The sequence below is a fragment of the Cetorhinus maximus genome, unplaced genomic scaffold (assembly GCF_964194155.1).
Source record: "Cetorhinus maximus unplaced genomic scaffold, sCetMax3.hap1.1 HAP1_SCAFFOLD_125, whole genome shotgun sequence".
Lineage (NCBI taxonomy): Eukaryota > Metazoa > Chordata > Chondrichthyes > Lamniformes > Cetorhinidae > Cetorhinus > Cetorhinus maximus.
The window spans coordinates 427,711-442,853 of NW_027596127.1; the positions used below are offsets into that span (position 1 = coordinate 427,711).

Here is a 15,143-nt window from a genome sequence, read left to right on the forward strand (position 1 = left end):
AAATAAGGCTATTCAGTCCATCTGATCTGTGCTATCTTTCTGCAAGACCAACTCAGCTAGTTTTCAAGGACAATTTGAGATGGGTCACCAATGCTGGCTTTGCTTCCCATGAATGAATGAAAAAAAGCCTCTTAGCCCTCACCATTTCCAGTTCCTGCAAATTCTTTCTCATCAAATAATTATCCAGTTCCCTTTTGAAAGCCATGTCCTGCCCCCACACTCTCTCAGGCAGTGCATTCCAAATCCCAACCACACATTGCATAAAATGGTTTTCCTCATGCTGCCTTTGTTTCTTTTACCAGCCACCTTAAACCTGTGCCCTGTGGTTCTTGATCCTTCCACCAATAGGAACAGTTTCTCCCTATTTACTCTGTCCACACACCTCAAAATATTGATACCTCAACCAAAACTCTTCAACCTTCTCCATGGGAAAACAACCTCAACTTCTCCAATCTACCTACGTCATTGAAAACCCTTATACTCACGACCCTCTGATTGAAAAATCGTCTCTTCATCTCCGTTTTAAATTGGCAACCCCTCATTTTTAAACAGTGATACCTAGTTTTAGATTCTCCCACAGGTGGAAACATCCTCTCCACATCCACCCTGTCAAGACCCCTCAGGATCTTATTTGTTTGAATCAAGTCACCTCTTACTCTTCTAAACTCCAGTGGATACAAGCCTAACCTGTCCAACCTTTCCTCATAAGACAACTCACACATTCCGGGTATTAGTCTGGGAAACCTTCTCTGAACTGCTTCTAATGCATTTACATCATTCTTTAAATAAGGTGACCAGTACTGTACACAATACTCCAGATGTGGGCTCACCATTGCCCTGTACGCCTGAAGCATAACCTCCCTACTTTTGTATTCAATTCCCCTCACAATAAATGATAACTTTCTATTAGCTTTCCTAATTACCTGCTGTACCTGGATATTAGCCTTTTGTGACTCATGCACTAGGACACCCAGACCCCTCTGAATCTCAGAGACCTACAATCTCTTACCATTTAGATAATATGCTTTTTTTATTCTTCCTGCCAAAATGAACAATTTCACATTTTCCCACATTATATTTCATTTGCCAGATCTTTGCCCACTCACTTAACCCATCTTTGCCACTTTGTAACCTCCTTACATCCTCTTCACAATTTACTTTCCTATCTACCTTTGTGTCGTCAGTGAATTTAGCCACCATTCCTTCAATCCCTTCATCCAAGTCATTGATATAAATTGTAAACAACTGAGGTCCCAGCACTGATCCCTGTGACACACCACTCGTCACATCTTGCGAACCATTTGTGCCAACTCTCTGCTTCCTGTTCGCTAGCCAATCTTCTATCCATGTCAATATGTTAGCCCCTACACCATGAGCTTTTATAATCCACAATAACCTTCGATGTGGCACTTTATCAAATTCCTTCAGGAAATCCAAGGATAGCACATCCATCAGTTCCCCTTTATCCACAGAACATGTGACTCCTTCAAAGAACTCCAAGAAATTGGTTAAACATGATTTTCCTCTCACAAACCATGTTGACTCTGCCTGATTGTCTTGAATTTTTCTAAGTGCCCTACTACAATATCTTTAATAATAGCTTCTAACATCTTCCCTATGACAGACGTTAGGCTAACTGGCCTGTAGTTTCCAGCTTTCTGTCCAATTGAACCTTGCTTGAATCTAAGGAATTTTGGAAAATTAAAACCAATGCATCAACTATCTCACTAGCCACTTCTTTTAAGATCCTAGGATGAAGTCCATCAGGACCTGAGGACTTGTCAGCCCAGAGCTCCATCAATTTGCTCAGTACCACTTCCCTGGTGATTGTAATTTTCCTGAGTTCCTCCCTCCCTTCCATTTACAGCTATTTCTGGGATGTGACTTGTGTCCTCTATAGTGAAGACTGATGAAAAATACTTTTTCAATTCACCTGCCATCTTTTTTTCCATTATTAATTCCTCAGACTCACTTTGTTAACTAGTTTCTTTTTTAAATATCTCTAGAAACTCGTACTATCCATCTTTATATTACTGGCTAGCTCTCTCTCGTACTCTAATTTCTCCCTCCTTATTAACCTTTTAGTCATTCTTTGCTGTTTTTAATTTTTTTTTTATTCATTCACGAGATGTGGGCATCTTTGTCTAGGCCAGCATTTATTGCCCACCCCTAACTGCCTTTGTTCAGAGGGCATTTAAGAGTCAACTAATCTTCTGACCTGCCACCTGTCTTTGCACAATGCTTTTTCTTTATGTTTGATACTGTAGCTTTTCTAGTTAACCACGGATGGTGGGTCCTCCTCTTGGAATTTTCTTTCTTGTTGGAATGTATCTATTCTGAGTATTTCCAAATATTTCCTTAAATGTCTGCCACTGAACATTTATTGACCACCCCTTAACCTCATTTGCCAGTTTAACAAACTTTAGCAAACTCTGCTTTCAAGCCCTCATAATTGCGCTTATCTATGGAACCATTCTTGTGAATCTTTTCTGCACACTCTGATGCCTTCACATCCTTCCTACAACATGGTGCCCAGGACTGGGTGCAATCCCCCACTTGAGGACAAAACAGTGTTTCATAAAGATTCACTGTAAGATCCTGGCTTTTGTACTCTCTACTCCGATTTTTAAAGCACAGGATTCACTTTCTCAACCTGCCCCGTCACCTTCAGTGATTTGTCTACATATACCTCCCAGTTCCTCTGCCCCTTTTTGAATTGAACTCTTTTATTTTCTCTGCATGAAATTTCATTCCCCCAAAACCTTGCCAAGCCATGTGCTTCCTCTGCCTGTTTCTCTTTGAGAAGGGAGAATGATTTGGAGTCTTATTGGTTCACGGTGATCCAGTTGAAGTTGTTCTTTTTGGAATGTCACTTTTGAGATTATCCAGGAGTGTTCGAACATTCCATGTTGAAAAATTTAACGTTTTCTTTCTTTGATTACAAAGTTGGTGATCCTGCAGGCCATGGTTCCCCAGCCAGGACAGAGTGACACAGCCCATTTTTTGGGCACCTTTTCTAGCCCCTTCCTCATTTGGGGTGAGTAGAGGGTATCCTGAAGAGGACTGCTCAGTTACAGATGCTGCTGCCCAAAGACACCTCAGTCCCAACACAGATGTCCAGCGACCTTTATGTATCTGTTGCCTGTGTGCAGATTCTTGACTTGGGACTCCCAGATTCTCAGCCCTGTCTCCATCACCAATGCTCCATCGCCACAGGACTTGGCAAATGAACTTGGTAGATGTTTGTGAGTGACTTTGCTTAACGTGGGCACCTTAGGTGCTGTCATTGTCTACATGATCTCGATGGGTTGGTCATCAGATTTAGGTGGCATGTTGAACCACAGTGAATAGGGCTGTTTTGCCACTGCAGCCTTCACCTGTCTTCGCAGCCAATGAGATGCACAGCCTTCCTTTAAATGCTCTGCTGTTGAAGACCTTTTGGATCATGCATTGTCTGGAAGCACCCCTGACCTTGTTGCCATGGGCAGCCCTACAGGAGCAACGAGCTCCCAATGGCATCGCTCAAGGACTGGTCGGAGTACCCAAGCCTCTCCACCACCAATGTAGTATATCTTTAAGTTGATTTGTCCATAATCTTTATCCATTATCAGACAGGATATGATGTCATATGTCATGTGATACGGGATGGAATTCTCCCATCCTGCCCGTGGCCCGAGCAGAATCTCATGGGAGCCAAAAAATTGGGATTACCCTGACGTGAAAAGAGTTTGTGATTCTCCTGATGCCGGGTTAATACCAGGCCGGGTGCCCAGCATACTGACGGAGTGAATGGTCATTAAATCTGCTGTTCGACAGAATCACCGCCGCCCTCCAGTCTTGTTTCACGCCAGCGGGGAATCACACCAATCGGAATCACATTTAAAAAAGGAGGGCGTGCAGTGGTCAAACCTCACTTTGCCTGTGTCTTCAAGGTAAGTGCTACATTCACCGCCGACCTGCCACAGTGTGTGCCGCTGCCATTATGATGCCAGTGGAGTGCCACACTGCTGCGGGTGTAGGATTGGACGGTTCCCACTGGGTATCTTCGTAGTCCTGAAGGACAGCACTGCAGCGGTACTTGAGCAGTCAGACAAAGGTCAGCAGTTCAACCGGGGGCAGGGGGAAAGGATAACAGACACAAGGGGGGCAAAAGGGCAGGAAGGCATTGAAAGGCATTGAGGAGGAGGGGAAACGATGGAAGACAGAGTGGAGGCCGAGGGGTGGGAAACTGGACCCTGACAAGGGAAGCTGAAAGGCTGTCAAACGGGGTGAGAGCGAGAACACATGTATGAATGGGAGGGGATGCTCACAGACTCGGGCATAGGAAAGGGTGGGGGCGGTGTGTTAGTGTGGCTCAAGAGGAATGGGTCACACTCATAAGAGGGAGTGTTGGAAAGGGAGACGGTGTAGTCTGAGGGCAATGGGGAACTCGTTGAAAGTCAAAGTACTTGGTATGGGGCCAAGAGGTCAGAATGAGAGAGTAGAGACACTCCTGGGGTTTACAGTCGGGAGTGAGAGAGTAGAGACAATCCTGGGGTTTACAGTCAGGAGTGAGAGAGTAGGGACAGTCCTGGGGTTTACAGTCAGGAGTGAGAGAGTAGAGACAGTCCTGGGGTTTACAGTCAGGAGTGAGGAGTAGAGACAGTCCTGGGGTTTACAGTCGGGAGTGAGGAGTAGAGACAGATCTGGGGTTTACAGTCAGGAGTGAGGAGTAGAGACAATCCTGGGGTTTACAGTCAGGAGTGAGAGAGTAGAGACAATCCTGGGGTTTACAGTCAGGAGTGAAGAGTAGGGACAGTCCTGGGGTTTACAGTCAGGAGTGAAGAGTAGAGACAGTCCTGGGGTTTACAGTCAGGAGTGAGAGAGTAGGGACAGTCCTGGGGTTTACAGTCAGGAGTGAAGAGTAGAGACAGTCCTGGGGTTTACAGTCAGGAGTGAGAGAGTAGAGACAGTCCTGGGGTTTACAGTCAGTAGTGAAGAGTAGAGACAGTCCTGGGGTTTACAGTCAGGAGTGAGGAGTAGAGACAGTCCTGGGGTTTACAGACAGGAGTGAGGAGTAGAGACAGTCCTGGAGTTTATAGTCAGGAGTGAGGAGTAGAGACAGTCCTGGGGTTTACAGTCAGGAGTGAGAGAGTAGAGACAGTCCTGGGGTTTACAGTCGGGAGTGAGGAGTAGAGACAGCCCTGGGGTTTACATTCGGGAGTGAGGAGTAGAGACAGTCCTGGGGTTTACAGTCAGGAGTGAAGAGTAGAGACAGTCCTGGGATTTACAGTCGGGAGTGAGGAGTAGAGACACTCCTGGGGTTTACAGTCAGGAGTGAGGAGTAGAGACAGTCCTGGGGTTTACAGTCGGGAGTGACGAGTAGAGACAGTCCTGGGGTTTACAGTCGGGAGTGAGGAGTAGAGACAGTCCTGGGGTTTATAGTCAGGAGTGAGGAGTAGAGACAGTCCTGGGGTTTACAGTCAGGAGTGAGAGAGTAGAGACAGTCCTGGGGTTTATAGTCAGGAGTGAAGAGTAGAGACAGTCCTGGGGTTTACAGTCAGGAGTGAGGAGTAGAGACAGTCCTGGGGTTTACAGTCAGGAGTGAGAGCGTAGAGACAGTCCTGGGGTTTACAGTCAGGAGTGAGAGCGTAGAGACAGTCCTGGGGTTTACAGTCAGGAGTGAGGAGTAGAGACAGTCCTGGGGTTTACAGTCAGGAGTGAGAGAGTAGAGACAGTCCTGGGGTTTACAGTCAGGAGTGAGAGAGTAGAGACAGTCCTGGGGTTTACAGGCAGGAGTGAGAGAGTAGGGACAGTCCTGGGGTTTACAGGCAGGAGTGAGAGAGTGGGGACAGTCCTGGGGTTTACAGGCAGGAGTGAGAGAGTAGAGACAGTCCTGGGGTTTACAGGCAGGAGTGAGAGAGTAGAGACAGTCCTGGGGTTTACAGTCAGGAGTGAGAGAGTAGAGACAGTCCTGGGGTTTACAGTCAGGAGTGAGAGAGTAGGGACAGTCCTGGGGTTTACAGTCAGGAGTGAGAGAGTAGAGACAGTCTTGGGGTTTACAGGCAGGAGTGAGAGAGTAGAGACAGTCCTGGGGTTTACAGTCAGGAGTGAGAGAGTAGGGACAGTCCTGGGGTTTACAGTCAGGAGTGAGAGAGTAGAGACAGTCCTGGGGTTTACGGTCGGGAGTGAGAGAGTAGAGACACTCCTGGGGTTTACAGTCAGGAGTGAGAGAGTAGAGACAGTCCTGGGGTTTACAGTCAGGAGTGAGAGCGTAGAGACAGTCCTGGGGTTTACAGTCAGGAGTGAGAGAGTAGAGACAGTCCTGGGGTTTACAGTCAGGAGTGAGGAGTAGAGACAGTCCTGGGGTTTACAGTCAGGAGTGAGGAGTAGAGACAGTCCTGGGGTTTACAGTCAGGAGTGAGGAGTAGAGACAGTCCTGGGGTTTACAGTCAGGAGTGAGGAGTAGAGACAGTCCTGGGGTTTACAGTCAGGAGTGAGGAGTAGAGACAGTCCTGGGGTTTACAGTCAGGAGTGAGAGAGTAGAGACACTCCTGGGGTTTACAGTCAAGAGTGAGAGAGTAGAGACAGTCCTGGGGTTTACAGTCAGGAGTGAGAGAGTAGAGACAGTCCTGGGGTTTATAGTCAGGAGTGAAGAGTAGAGACAGTCCTGGGGTTTACAGTCAGGAGTGAGGAGTAGAGACAGTCCTGGGGTTTACAGTCAGGAGTGAGAGCGTAGAGACAGTCCTGGGGTTTACAGTCAGGAGTGAGAGCGTAGAGACAGTCCTGGGGTTTACAGTCAGGAGTGAGGAGTAGAGACAGTCCTGGGGTTTACAGTCAGGAGTGAGAGAGTAGAGACAGTCCTGGGGTTTACAGTCAGGAGTGAGAGAGTAGAGACAGTCCTGGGGTTTACAGGCAGGAGTGAGAGAGTAGGGACAGTCCTGGGGTTTACAGGCAGGAGTGAGAGAGTGGGGACAGTCCTGGGGTTTACAGGCAGGAGTGAGAGAGTAGAGACAGTCCTGGGGTTTACAGGCAGGAGTGAGAGAGTAGAGACACTCCTGGGGTTTACAGTCAGGAGTGAGAGAGTAGAGACAGTCCTGGGGTTTACAGTCAGGAGTGAGAGAGTAGGGACAGTCCTGGGGTTTACAGTCAGGAGTGAGAGAGTAGAGACAGTCTTGGGGTTTACAGGCAGGAGTGAGAGAGTAGAGACAGTCCTGGGGTTTACAGTCAGGAGTGAGAGAGTAGGGACAGTCCTGGGGTTTACAGTCAGGAGTGAGAGAGTAGAGACAGTCCTGGGGTTTACGGTCGGGAGTGAGAGAGTAGAGACACTCCTGGGGTTTACAGTCAGGAGTGAGAGAGTAGAGACAGTCCTGGGGTTTACAGTCAGGAGTGAGAGCGTAGAGACAGTCCTGGGGTTTACAGTCAGGAGTGAGAGAGTAGAGACAGTCCTGGGGTTTACAGTCAGGAGTGAGGAGTAGAGACAGTCCTGGGGTTTACAGTCAGGAGTGAGGAGTAGAGACAGTCCTGGGGTTTACAGTCAGGAGTGAGGAGTAGAGACAGTCCTGGGGTTTACAGTCAGGAGTGAGGAGTAGAGACAGTCCTGGGGTTTACAGTCAGGAGTGAGGAGTAGAGACAGTCCTGGGGTTTACAGTCAGGAGTGAGAGAGTAGAGACACTCCTGGGGTTTACAGTCAAGAGTGAGAGAGTAGAGACAGTCCTGGGGTTTACAGTCAGGAGTGAGAGAGTAGAGACAGTCCTGGGGTTTACAGTCAGGAGTGAGGAGTGAGACAGTCCTGGGGTTTATAGTCAGGAGTGAGAGGGTGGACACGAAACAGTGATGGGTCCTGGGCTCAATGCTGCCTTCTTGAAGGTTCTCATAGAATGGAGGAGGAGAAGGGACAGGCGACCCTGTGCTTGGCTTCAGGAGGAGGCCCCGCCTGAGGTCCAGGGTCAAGGGGAGCCACAGCAAGATTATGAGGATAGACCCAGAGCACAGAGGCGACGTGCTGGACCTTGGGTCTACTGAAGAAGCCTCTCCTATTTGCAGATGAGTGAGAGACACTGCCCCACACGTCTGTGCTTGTCCTGAGCTCTGGTCAATCACATCTGCCACATTCTATGGGAGGACCTAATGCCCAGTGGAGTGGGAGGCTATCCCCCGCCAGTGGCCTTGATGGTCACCGCCATGAGCAATTTCTTGGCCTGTGGGTCATTCCAGGGACTCACAGGGGACCTGTGCAGCATCTAAAGTCCACCACACATCGATGCATCAAGGAGATCACAGATGCTCTCTACAGCAATGTACATCACTGTGTGAGGTTTCCACTCAGTGAAGATAGGCAGGCTGCGAGATTCAGTGGGTTTGCAGATATCTCGGTGCAATCGACTGTACCCAGGTGGCTTTGAAGGCTCCATAGCAGCAGCCCCTAATATTTATCAACTGTAAAGGGTTCCACTCCATCAACGTTCAACTGGTGTGCGATCTTCAGAAGCACATTATGCACGTCTGTACCAGGTACCCTGGGAGTTGCCATGACTCCTACATCCTGAGTCACTCCCAGGTGCCTCACATACTCAAGAGGCCTGACTGTCTACAGGGATGGCTGCTGGTGATAAGGGGTACCACTGAAACGCTGGCTCATGACACCCATGTGTTGGTCTCAAAGTGCCTCGGAGGAGAGGTACAACATGGTTCACAGCTCCTCACGGTCCCTAATCGGGCAGACCAGTGGCATTCTGAAGATGAGCTTCAATGTTTGGACCACTCAGGTGGAGCAGTGCACTCCCGATAGGCTCTCCCACATCCTTGCTGTGTGGTTAACACCCTTCACAACCCAGTGCTGCAAAGGGGGGGATCCCTTCCCAGAGGGTGAAATGGAGGAGGATGAGAAAGAGCAGGAGGGGCAGGAACCTGAAGAGGCTGTTGAGGGTCAGCTTACGTGGGACGATGTCATCAAGGAAGAAGCACGAGGTGGGAGATATGCCCGTGACACTTTAATTGGTACCAGATTCCAGGAGGAGTAAAGTGAAAGCGAGGGGAGATGGTCACATTCCTCTCACCGTAATGCATTTCCATTGTATTGGAAGGGATGTCCAGTCACATTGAGAGCACGTTCAGCATTCTGAATTGCAGTTTCCACCCTCATGATTGACCAGGCCATGACCCCTAAGAAGGTCAGCAGTGCCTCCTGTCTGCGCTTGTTCTGGGAAGTGAAAGTTAACACGACAGTGAGAATGTTGCAGCAACTTACTTGCTGCATTCATCGCCACATTAATGAGAAATGAGATCAGCCAGTGAGATGGTTGGAGATATCTTCCTCCCATCCAGGTCTTGTCCTTTGGCACTGCCACTGAGGAGACACTACTGCTGCTAATCACTTGAGGCTGCTGAGCTTCCCTCACACAACGGTGAACCATGAGGAAAAAGGGTTACTAACACATTCATCATGCATTTCCATTAGAGATTTTAACACATCTCCCTGACATCGCAGAAACTATCTTCAGTGAGGTTGACATCACAGGAATGTGAATCTCACAGAGAGACTGTCACTGAGTGGGAGAATGGCTAAACCTCGAAATAAGAGGATCCAAACATACATAATGGCAACACCTTCAGTCGACCAAGTCGTTCATATAAACACAAATGTATTTACAAAAGTGCAATATTTTTACAGTGGTTACATACCTGTGACCCGTAAGTGATTTCAATATTTCTTAATTTTCCTAACACTACCACTATGCCTGGGTACAGCCCCAGAGGTGGAGGCAGCCTCCTGACTGCTACGCCCTGATGTCTGTGATGTCCTCTGGTGGTCTGAAGCCTAGAGGGCTCCGGCCTGATGAGGGTCACCTGCTCAGGGGCAGAAGAGCCCTCAGCAGCCTGAGAAACTGGAGTGGATGGGGTCACAGGCAGACAGGGCTGTGAGCGGCTGCACAGCCTTGGAGTGTCGTGAGAGGAGGCCCCCGGGGTGTCCCATTGATGCTGACCCTCCCTATGGGTGCCCAAGGGCCCCACCCTGACTCTTGCAGGGGATGGTGCACTTGGAGTGAGGTCAAGGTGCCTCATCCCCAAGTCACCTACATCCTGAAGGCGCCCTCCAGGGTGTGTGGCCGTGGAGTGCAAGGCCGAGTGCAAATCCGGCAAGACCTGCTGGACCAAGGTGTCCATGGTGGTTGCCTGCCTTCCCATGGTGACCTCAAGGTCGGAGTCACGACATCAGACGGAACGCGGACGGGCTCCTCCATCCTTCGCTCCAGTCTGCTGAGTGACTGCCGAATCTCTGCCTGATGTTCCGTCGCTTGTCGTTACATCTCCAGCATTGAGTTGGTGGCCACTCCCTGAGGCTCATCATCTAACTCAGACCGAGCGGGTAGCTGGTCTCCAGCAGCCCTCCGTGTGCCAGAGACCTGGGCTGTCCCGACCTCGTGGAGACAGCTGGGTTGGAGGGAGTGAGATATATGTGCTCGGGTTGTGGTTAAATATGGTGCCCAGATCTTCAACCCTCATTGGGTAACAGCAGAGCCGACAAATCAGTTCCTGACCTGGCAAGTTGCAAAGACTGAGAGATTGCACATGATCTGATATGTGTGTGGGAAGTAATGCGAGTGCCTGTAACCATGTGACATGAATCTTTTAAATTAGAGTATGAGAGAAATATCAAAACAGATTAACTGTGTGTCAGTCCTCTAGAGAATGGATATGGGAATTAAGAATAGAAAACAAGGGAACAGCGGAGGTGTTGAACAGGTTTTTTGAGTCTGTCTTCATTGTAGAAGACTTAGAAAATTTCCCAAAGATATTTGAAAATCAAGGGGTGAATGGGAGGGAGGAACTTAAAACAATCACCATCACCAGGGAAAAGGTACTGGGGAAATGATTAGACCTAAAGGCTGACAAGTCCCCAGGATAAGAGGGCCTGCATCCGAAGGCCTTAAAACAAGTGGCTGCAGAGACAGTAGATGCATTGTTTATAATCTTCCAAAATTCCTTAGATTCTGGAAAATAGCTAATGCCACACCTTTATTCACAAAAGGAGGGAGACAGAAAGTAGGAAACTACAGGCCAGTTAGCCTAACATCGCTCATAGGGAAATTGCTAGAATCCATTATTAAGGAGGTTATTGCAGGATATTTAGAAAATCATCATGTGATCAGGCAGAGTCAACAACTAATTTATCAGAGGTTTTTGAGGGAGGAAACTGGATGTGGTGTGTGTGGATTTCCAACAGGCATTTGACAAGCTGCCACATCAAAAGTATGACACAAAATAAGAGCTCATGGTGTAGGGGGTAACATAGTAGCACAGATAAAGGGTTGGTTAGCTAACAGGAAGCAGAGAGTAGGGGTAAATGGGTCTTCGTGTTGACAGGCTGTAACTAGTGGAGAGCCACAGGGATCAGTGCTGAGGCCTCAACTATTTACAATCTATACCAATGATTGGATGAAGGGACTGAGCGTATGGTACCTGAATTTACCGATGACACCAAGATTGGTAGGAAAGTAAATTATCAAGAGGAGGTAGAGAATCTGCAAAGGAAAGGCATGTGCAGGATAATTAAGGAAAACCAGCATGGATTCATCAAGGGAAAATCACGTTTAACTAACTTGCTGGAGTTTTTTGAGGAGGTAACAGAGAAGGTTGATAAGGTCAGTGCTGTTGATGTGGTGTATGTGGATTTTCAAAAGGCATTTGATACAGTGCCACACAACGGACTTGTGACCAAAATTCTAGCTCATGGAATAAAAGGGAAAGTAGGCACTTGGATAAGAAGTTGGCTGAGTGACAGGAAACAGAGAGCAGTGATAAATGGTTAGGGTTAGTGTTCCTCTCCGCAGATGCTACCAGACCTGCTGAGTTTTTCCAGGTATTTATTTTTGTTTTGGATTTCCAGCATCTGCAGTTTTTTGCTTTTACCTTAGTGATAAATGGTTGTTTTTCAGATTAGAGGAAGGTTTGTAGTGGAGTTTCTCAGGGGTCAGTGTTGGGACCCTGGTTTTTCCTGATATATATTAATGACCTAGACTGAGTGTGCAGAGATGATTTCAAAATTTGCAGATTTGAACTTCAAAAGGACATAGACATGTTGGTGGGCAGACAAGTGGCAGATGAAGTTCAATGCAGAGAAGTGTGAGGTGATTTGTTTTGGCAGAAAGAATATGATGAGACAGTACAAAATAAAGGGAGAGTCTCTAAAGGAGATGGAGGAACAGAGGGACCTCAGTGTATACGTACATAGGTCATTGAAGATGGCAGGGCATGTTGAGAGAGTAGTTAATAAAACATATAGTGTCTTAGGCTTTATTAATAGGGACATTGAGTACAAGAGTAAGGAGGTCATGTTGAACTTGTATAAGACACTAGTTAGGCCTCATCCGGAGTACTGCATCCAGTTCTGGGCACATACTTGAGGAAGGATGTGAAGGAATTGGAGAGAATACAGAGGAGATTCACAAGAATGATTCCAAAGATGAAGAACTGTAGCTATGAGGATAGATTGAAGAGTTTGGGACTGTTTTCCTTGGAGAAAAGAAGGCTAAGAGGAGACTTGATTGAGGTATTCAAGATCCTGAGGGGTATGGACAGGGGAAATAGTGAGAAACTGTTCCCACTCAAGAGAACATCAAGAACTAGAGGGCCAAGATTCAAAATAATTGGCAAGATGAGTAAATGTGATGTGAGGAAAACTTTTCACCCAGAGGGTGGCTGGAATCTGGAACAAACTTTCTGAAAGGAGCCGTGGAGGCAGGTTTGATTGAGGTATTCAAAAGGGAATTGGACTGTTACCTGAAAAGAGAGAATGTGCAAGGTTACAGGGATAAGGCAGGGGAGTGGGGCTAGGGAGAATGATCTTTCACAGAGCCAGTGCAGACTCGATGGGCTGAATGGCCTTCTTTGCATTGTAAAGATTATGTGAATTTACCACTTTGTTTTGAATACACTTCATCTGTTGATTCATGTTTGAATTATGCTGATTTTAGTTGGTTTGTTACAGTAAAAGTTGCAAAGAGTGAAATCTTGTCCAGTGGTTTTCTTTCCTTTGGCAAGGTGGGAATTCCTTTCCCTTTTTTAAAGCTATTGGTCTCTATTGCAATCGTAACGACATAAATCTCTGATGTTGGCAGGACAAGTGAGAAGGAATGTGGGAATACCAACACGGAATAGGAAACAAAAGCAGGGAAGTTATACAAAACCTTTATAAATCACTGATTAGAGTTCAGCTGGAGCACTGTGTTCAGTTCTGAATTCCACACCATGGAAAGAATATCAAAGCTTGGAAAAGGTGCAGAGAGGATTTATTGGTGTGTTACCAGAGTTCAGGGACTTCAGTTGGTACAGATAGAGCATTGCTAAGGTTAAATAAGGAAAAACTGTTTCCATTGGTGGGATAGTGGTTGTGGGGGAGGGGGTTAGTGGTGAGGTGGTGGGGAGTGGGGGCAGTGCGGGTGGGTAGTCAGTAACTAGGAAACACAGACTTAAGGCAACCTGCAAAGGAAGTGGAGCGGAGACGAGGAGAATGCTCCAACTGAAAGGGCAGTGGGAGTAGTTTCAACAGTAATTTCCAAAAGGTGCAGGATATATACTTAGAATGGGAAGAACATGGGATTTGGGCTCATTCGATAACATTCAAAGAGTCAACACAGGAATGAGGATTGTTCTGTGCTTCTTGGGACTGTGCATTTTCATGGTATTGGGGCATTGCCAGTTTGTGTTCTAGGGAAACAGTCGTGGATTCGATTAAATTCCTTTGCGCACCTTGTTTCTGAGTTATTTCTGTTTAATTGCAGGGGTCCTAAATATCATCTCTTGGCTCATAGCAGCCTCTCTCTCGCAGCAATCCACAGCAGTTTCTGGACACAGAGTCTCAGCACTATAGGAAATGGTATGTATAGTCTTTTACTGTGCCTCTCTCTCCCTCTTGATGTCGCTATGTGTCTCTGTCTCGTTTTCTCTCTCTCACTGTCTCACTCTCTTGCTCTCTCTCTGTCTCTCTCTGCCTCATTCTTATGCATGCACATATTCATATTGTTTTTTTCTCTCTCTTTCCCTTATAGAGGGTTGCTCCTTTTGGTTACCTCTCTATGGCAGTGTGTGTTGCCAACTTGCTGCCCAGCCTCATTGTATGACCCAATGTATGATTTCGAGCTTTTTAAACCTGCAGGTGAGTGGACTCAGACACAGTCAGCCTGATATACTGGCTGGTGAAAAATTGCTCAGAATTACTCCACAGTTTGTTCAACAGCACTGTCCAGATCACTAAGAAACAGAAATGCAAATCCTGACTCCAAATAAGTGTAGAATCAGAGGAGGAGGCCATTCAGGCTATCCTGCCTGTGCTGGCCCCTTTGGCGAATCTATCCAATTAGTTTCACTCATTCCTTTGGGCAATGGATTTTTTTCCAAGTATTTATCCAATTCCCCTTTGAAAGTTAATATTGAATTATATTATTTATTTTAATTATATATTAAATGAATAAGGCAAAGGAATACACAATAAATGTGAGGATACTGAGAGGTGTAGAGGAAGTGAGGAACCTTGGAGTGAATGTCCACAGACTCCTGAAGGTAGGAGGACAGGTCGATAAGGTGGTTATGAAAGGGGAGAAGGGCTGAACTGGATCCCCTGTATTCAGCCTCCTTGGTTGGTCACAGCAAAGGTTTAAGTTTCTTTTTTACAAGGAATTGTCTTTTCCAAATGGGAATATATTTAACTATTTAAACTGTGAGCACCAAGGAGCCAATCAAACAAGGCTTTCTTGAGTGAAAGAAAGAGCAAATTTATTAACCACTAAACTTAGAAAAATAATTTTAAAAGTGATGCCACACACACATCAGTCAGAAATGCCATTAAGTGTCCTTTGATTGTCCGTGAGGAGTAGATTTTTAAATGTTGCGGCCGATTTGGATTAGTTGGTTTCATGGATGTGGTCAGATGTATGAGATGTTGCAATTATTACGAGATCTCGGTTCACTGGTAGATTTCTAGTCAGTTAGCTTTCCAAGCCAGTTAATACACTTGTTCTAAAAGAGGAGAGGGAGAGAGCTCAGATTTCAGCCTGTTTCCTCTGCGGGTCTTTCTTACAATCTTGCTGCAGCTTGGCCTGAAATAGAAATATAGAAACTAGGAGCAGGAGTAGGCCATTTGGCCCTTCGAGCCTGCTCTGCCA

The 15,143-nt window shown here is 46.8% G+C and overlaps 1 protein-coding gene across 4 annotated transcripts in view; it reads left to right on the forward strand.

Moving 5' to 3' along the window:
* The window catches only part of rtkna (rhotekin a), a 157,854-nt gene that overhangs the window by 75,667 nt on the left and 67,044 nt on the right, over positions 1-15,143 (forward strand). For all 4 annotated transcript variants that reach the window (XR_013574196.1, XM_078534856.1, XM_078534854.1 and 1 more), the window contains 2 exons: positions 13,764-13,858; positions 14,031-14,137. Coding sequence is in view for 3 of the 4 variants with exons in the window: in XM_078534856.1 (XP_078390982.1) it covers positions 13,764-13,858; positions 14,031-14,137 (202 nt within the window). In the remaining variant the exon portion in view is untranslated. The remainder of the gene's footprint in view (positions 1-13,763; positions 13,859-14,030; positions 14,138-15,143) is intronic.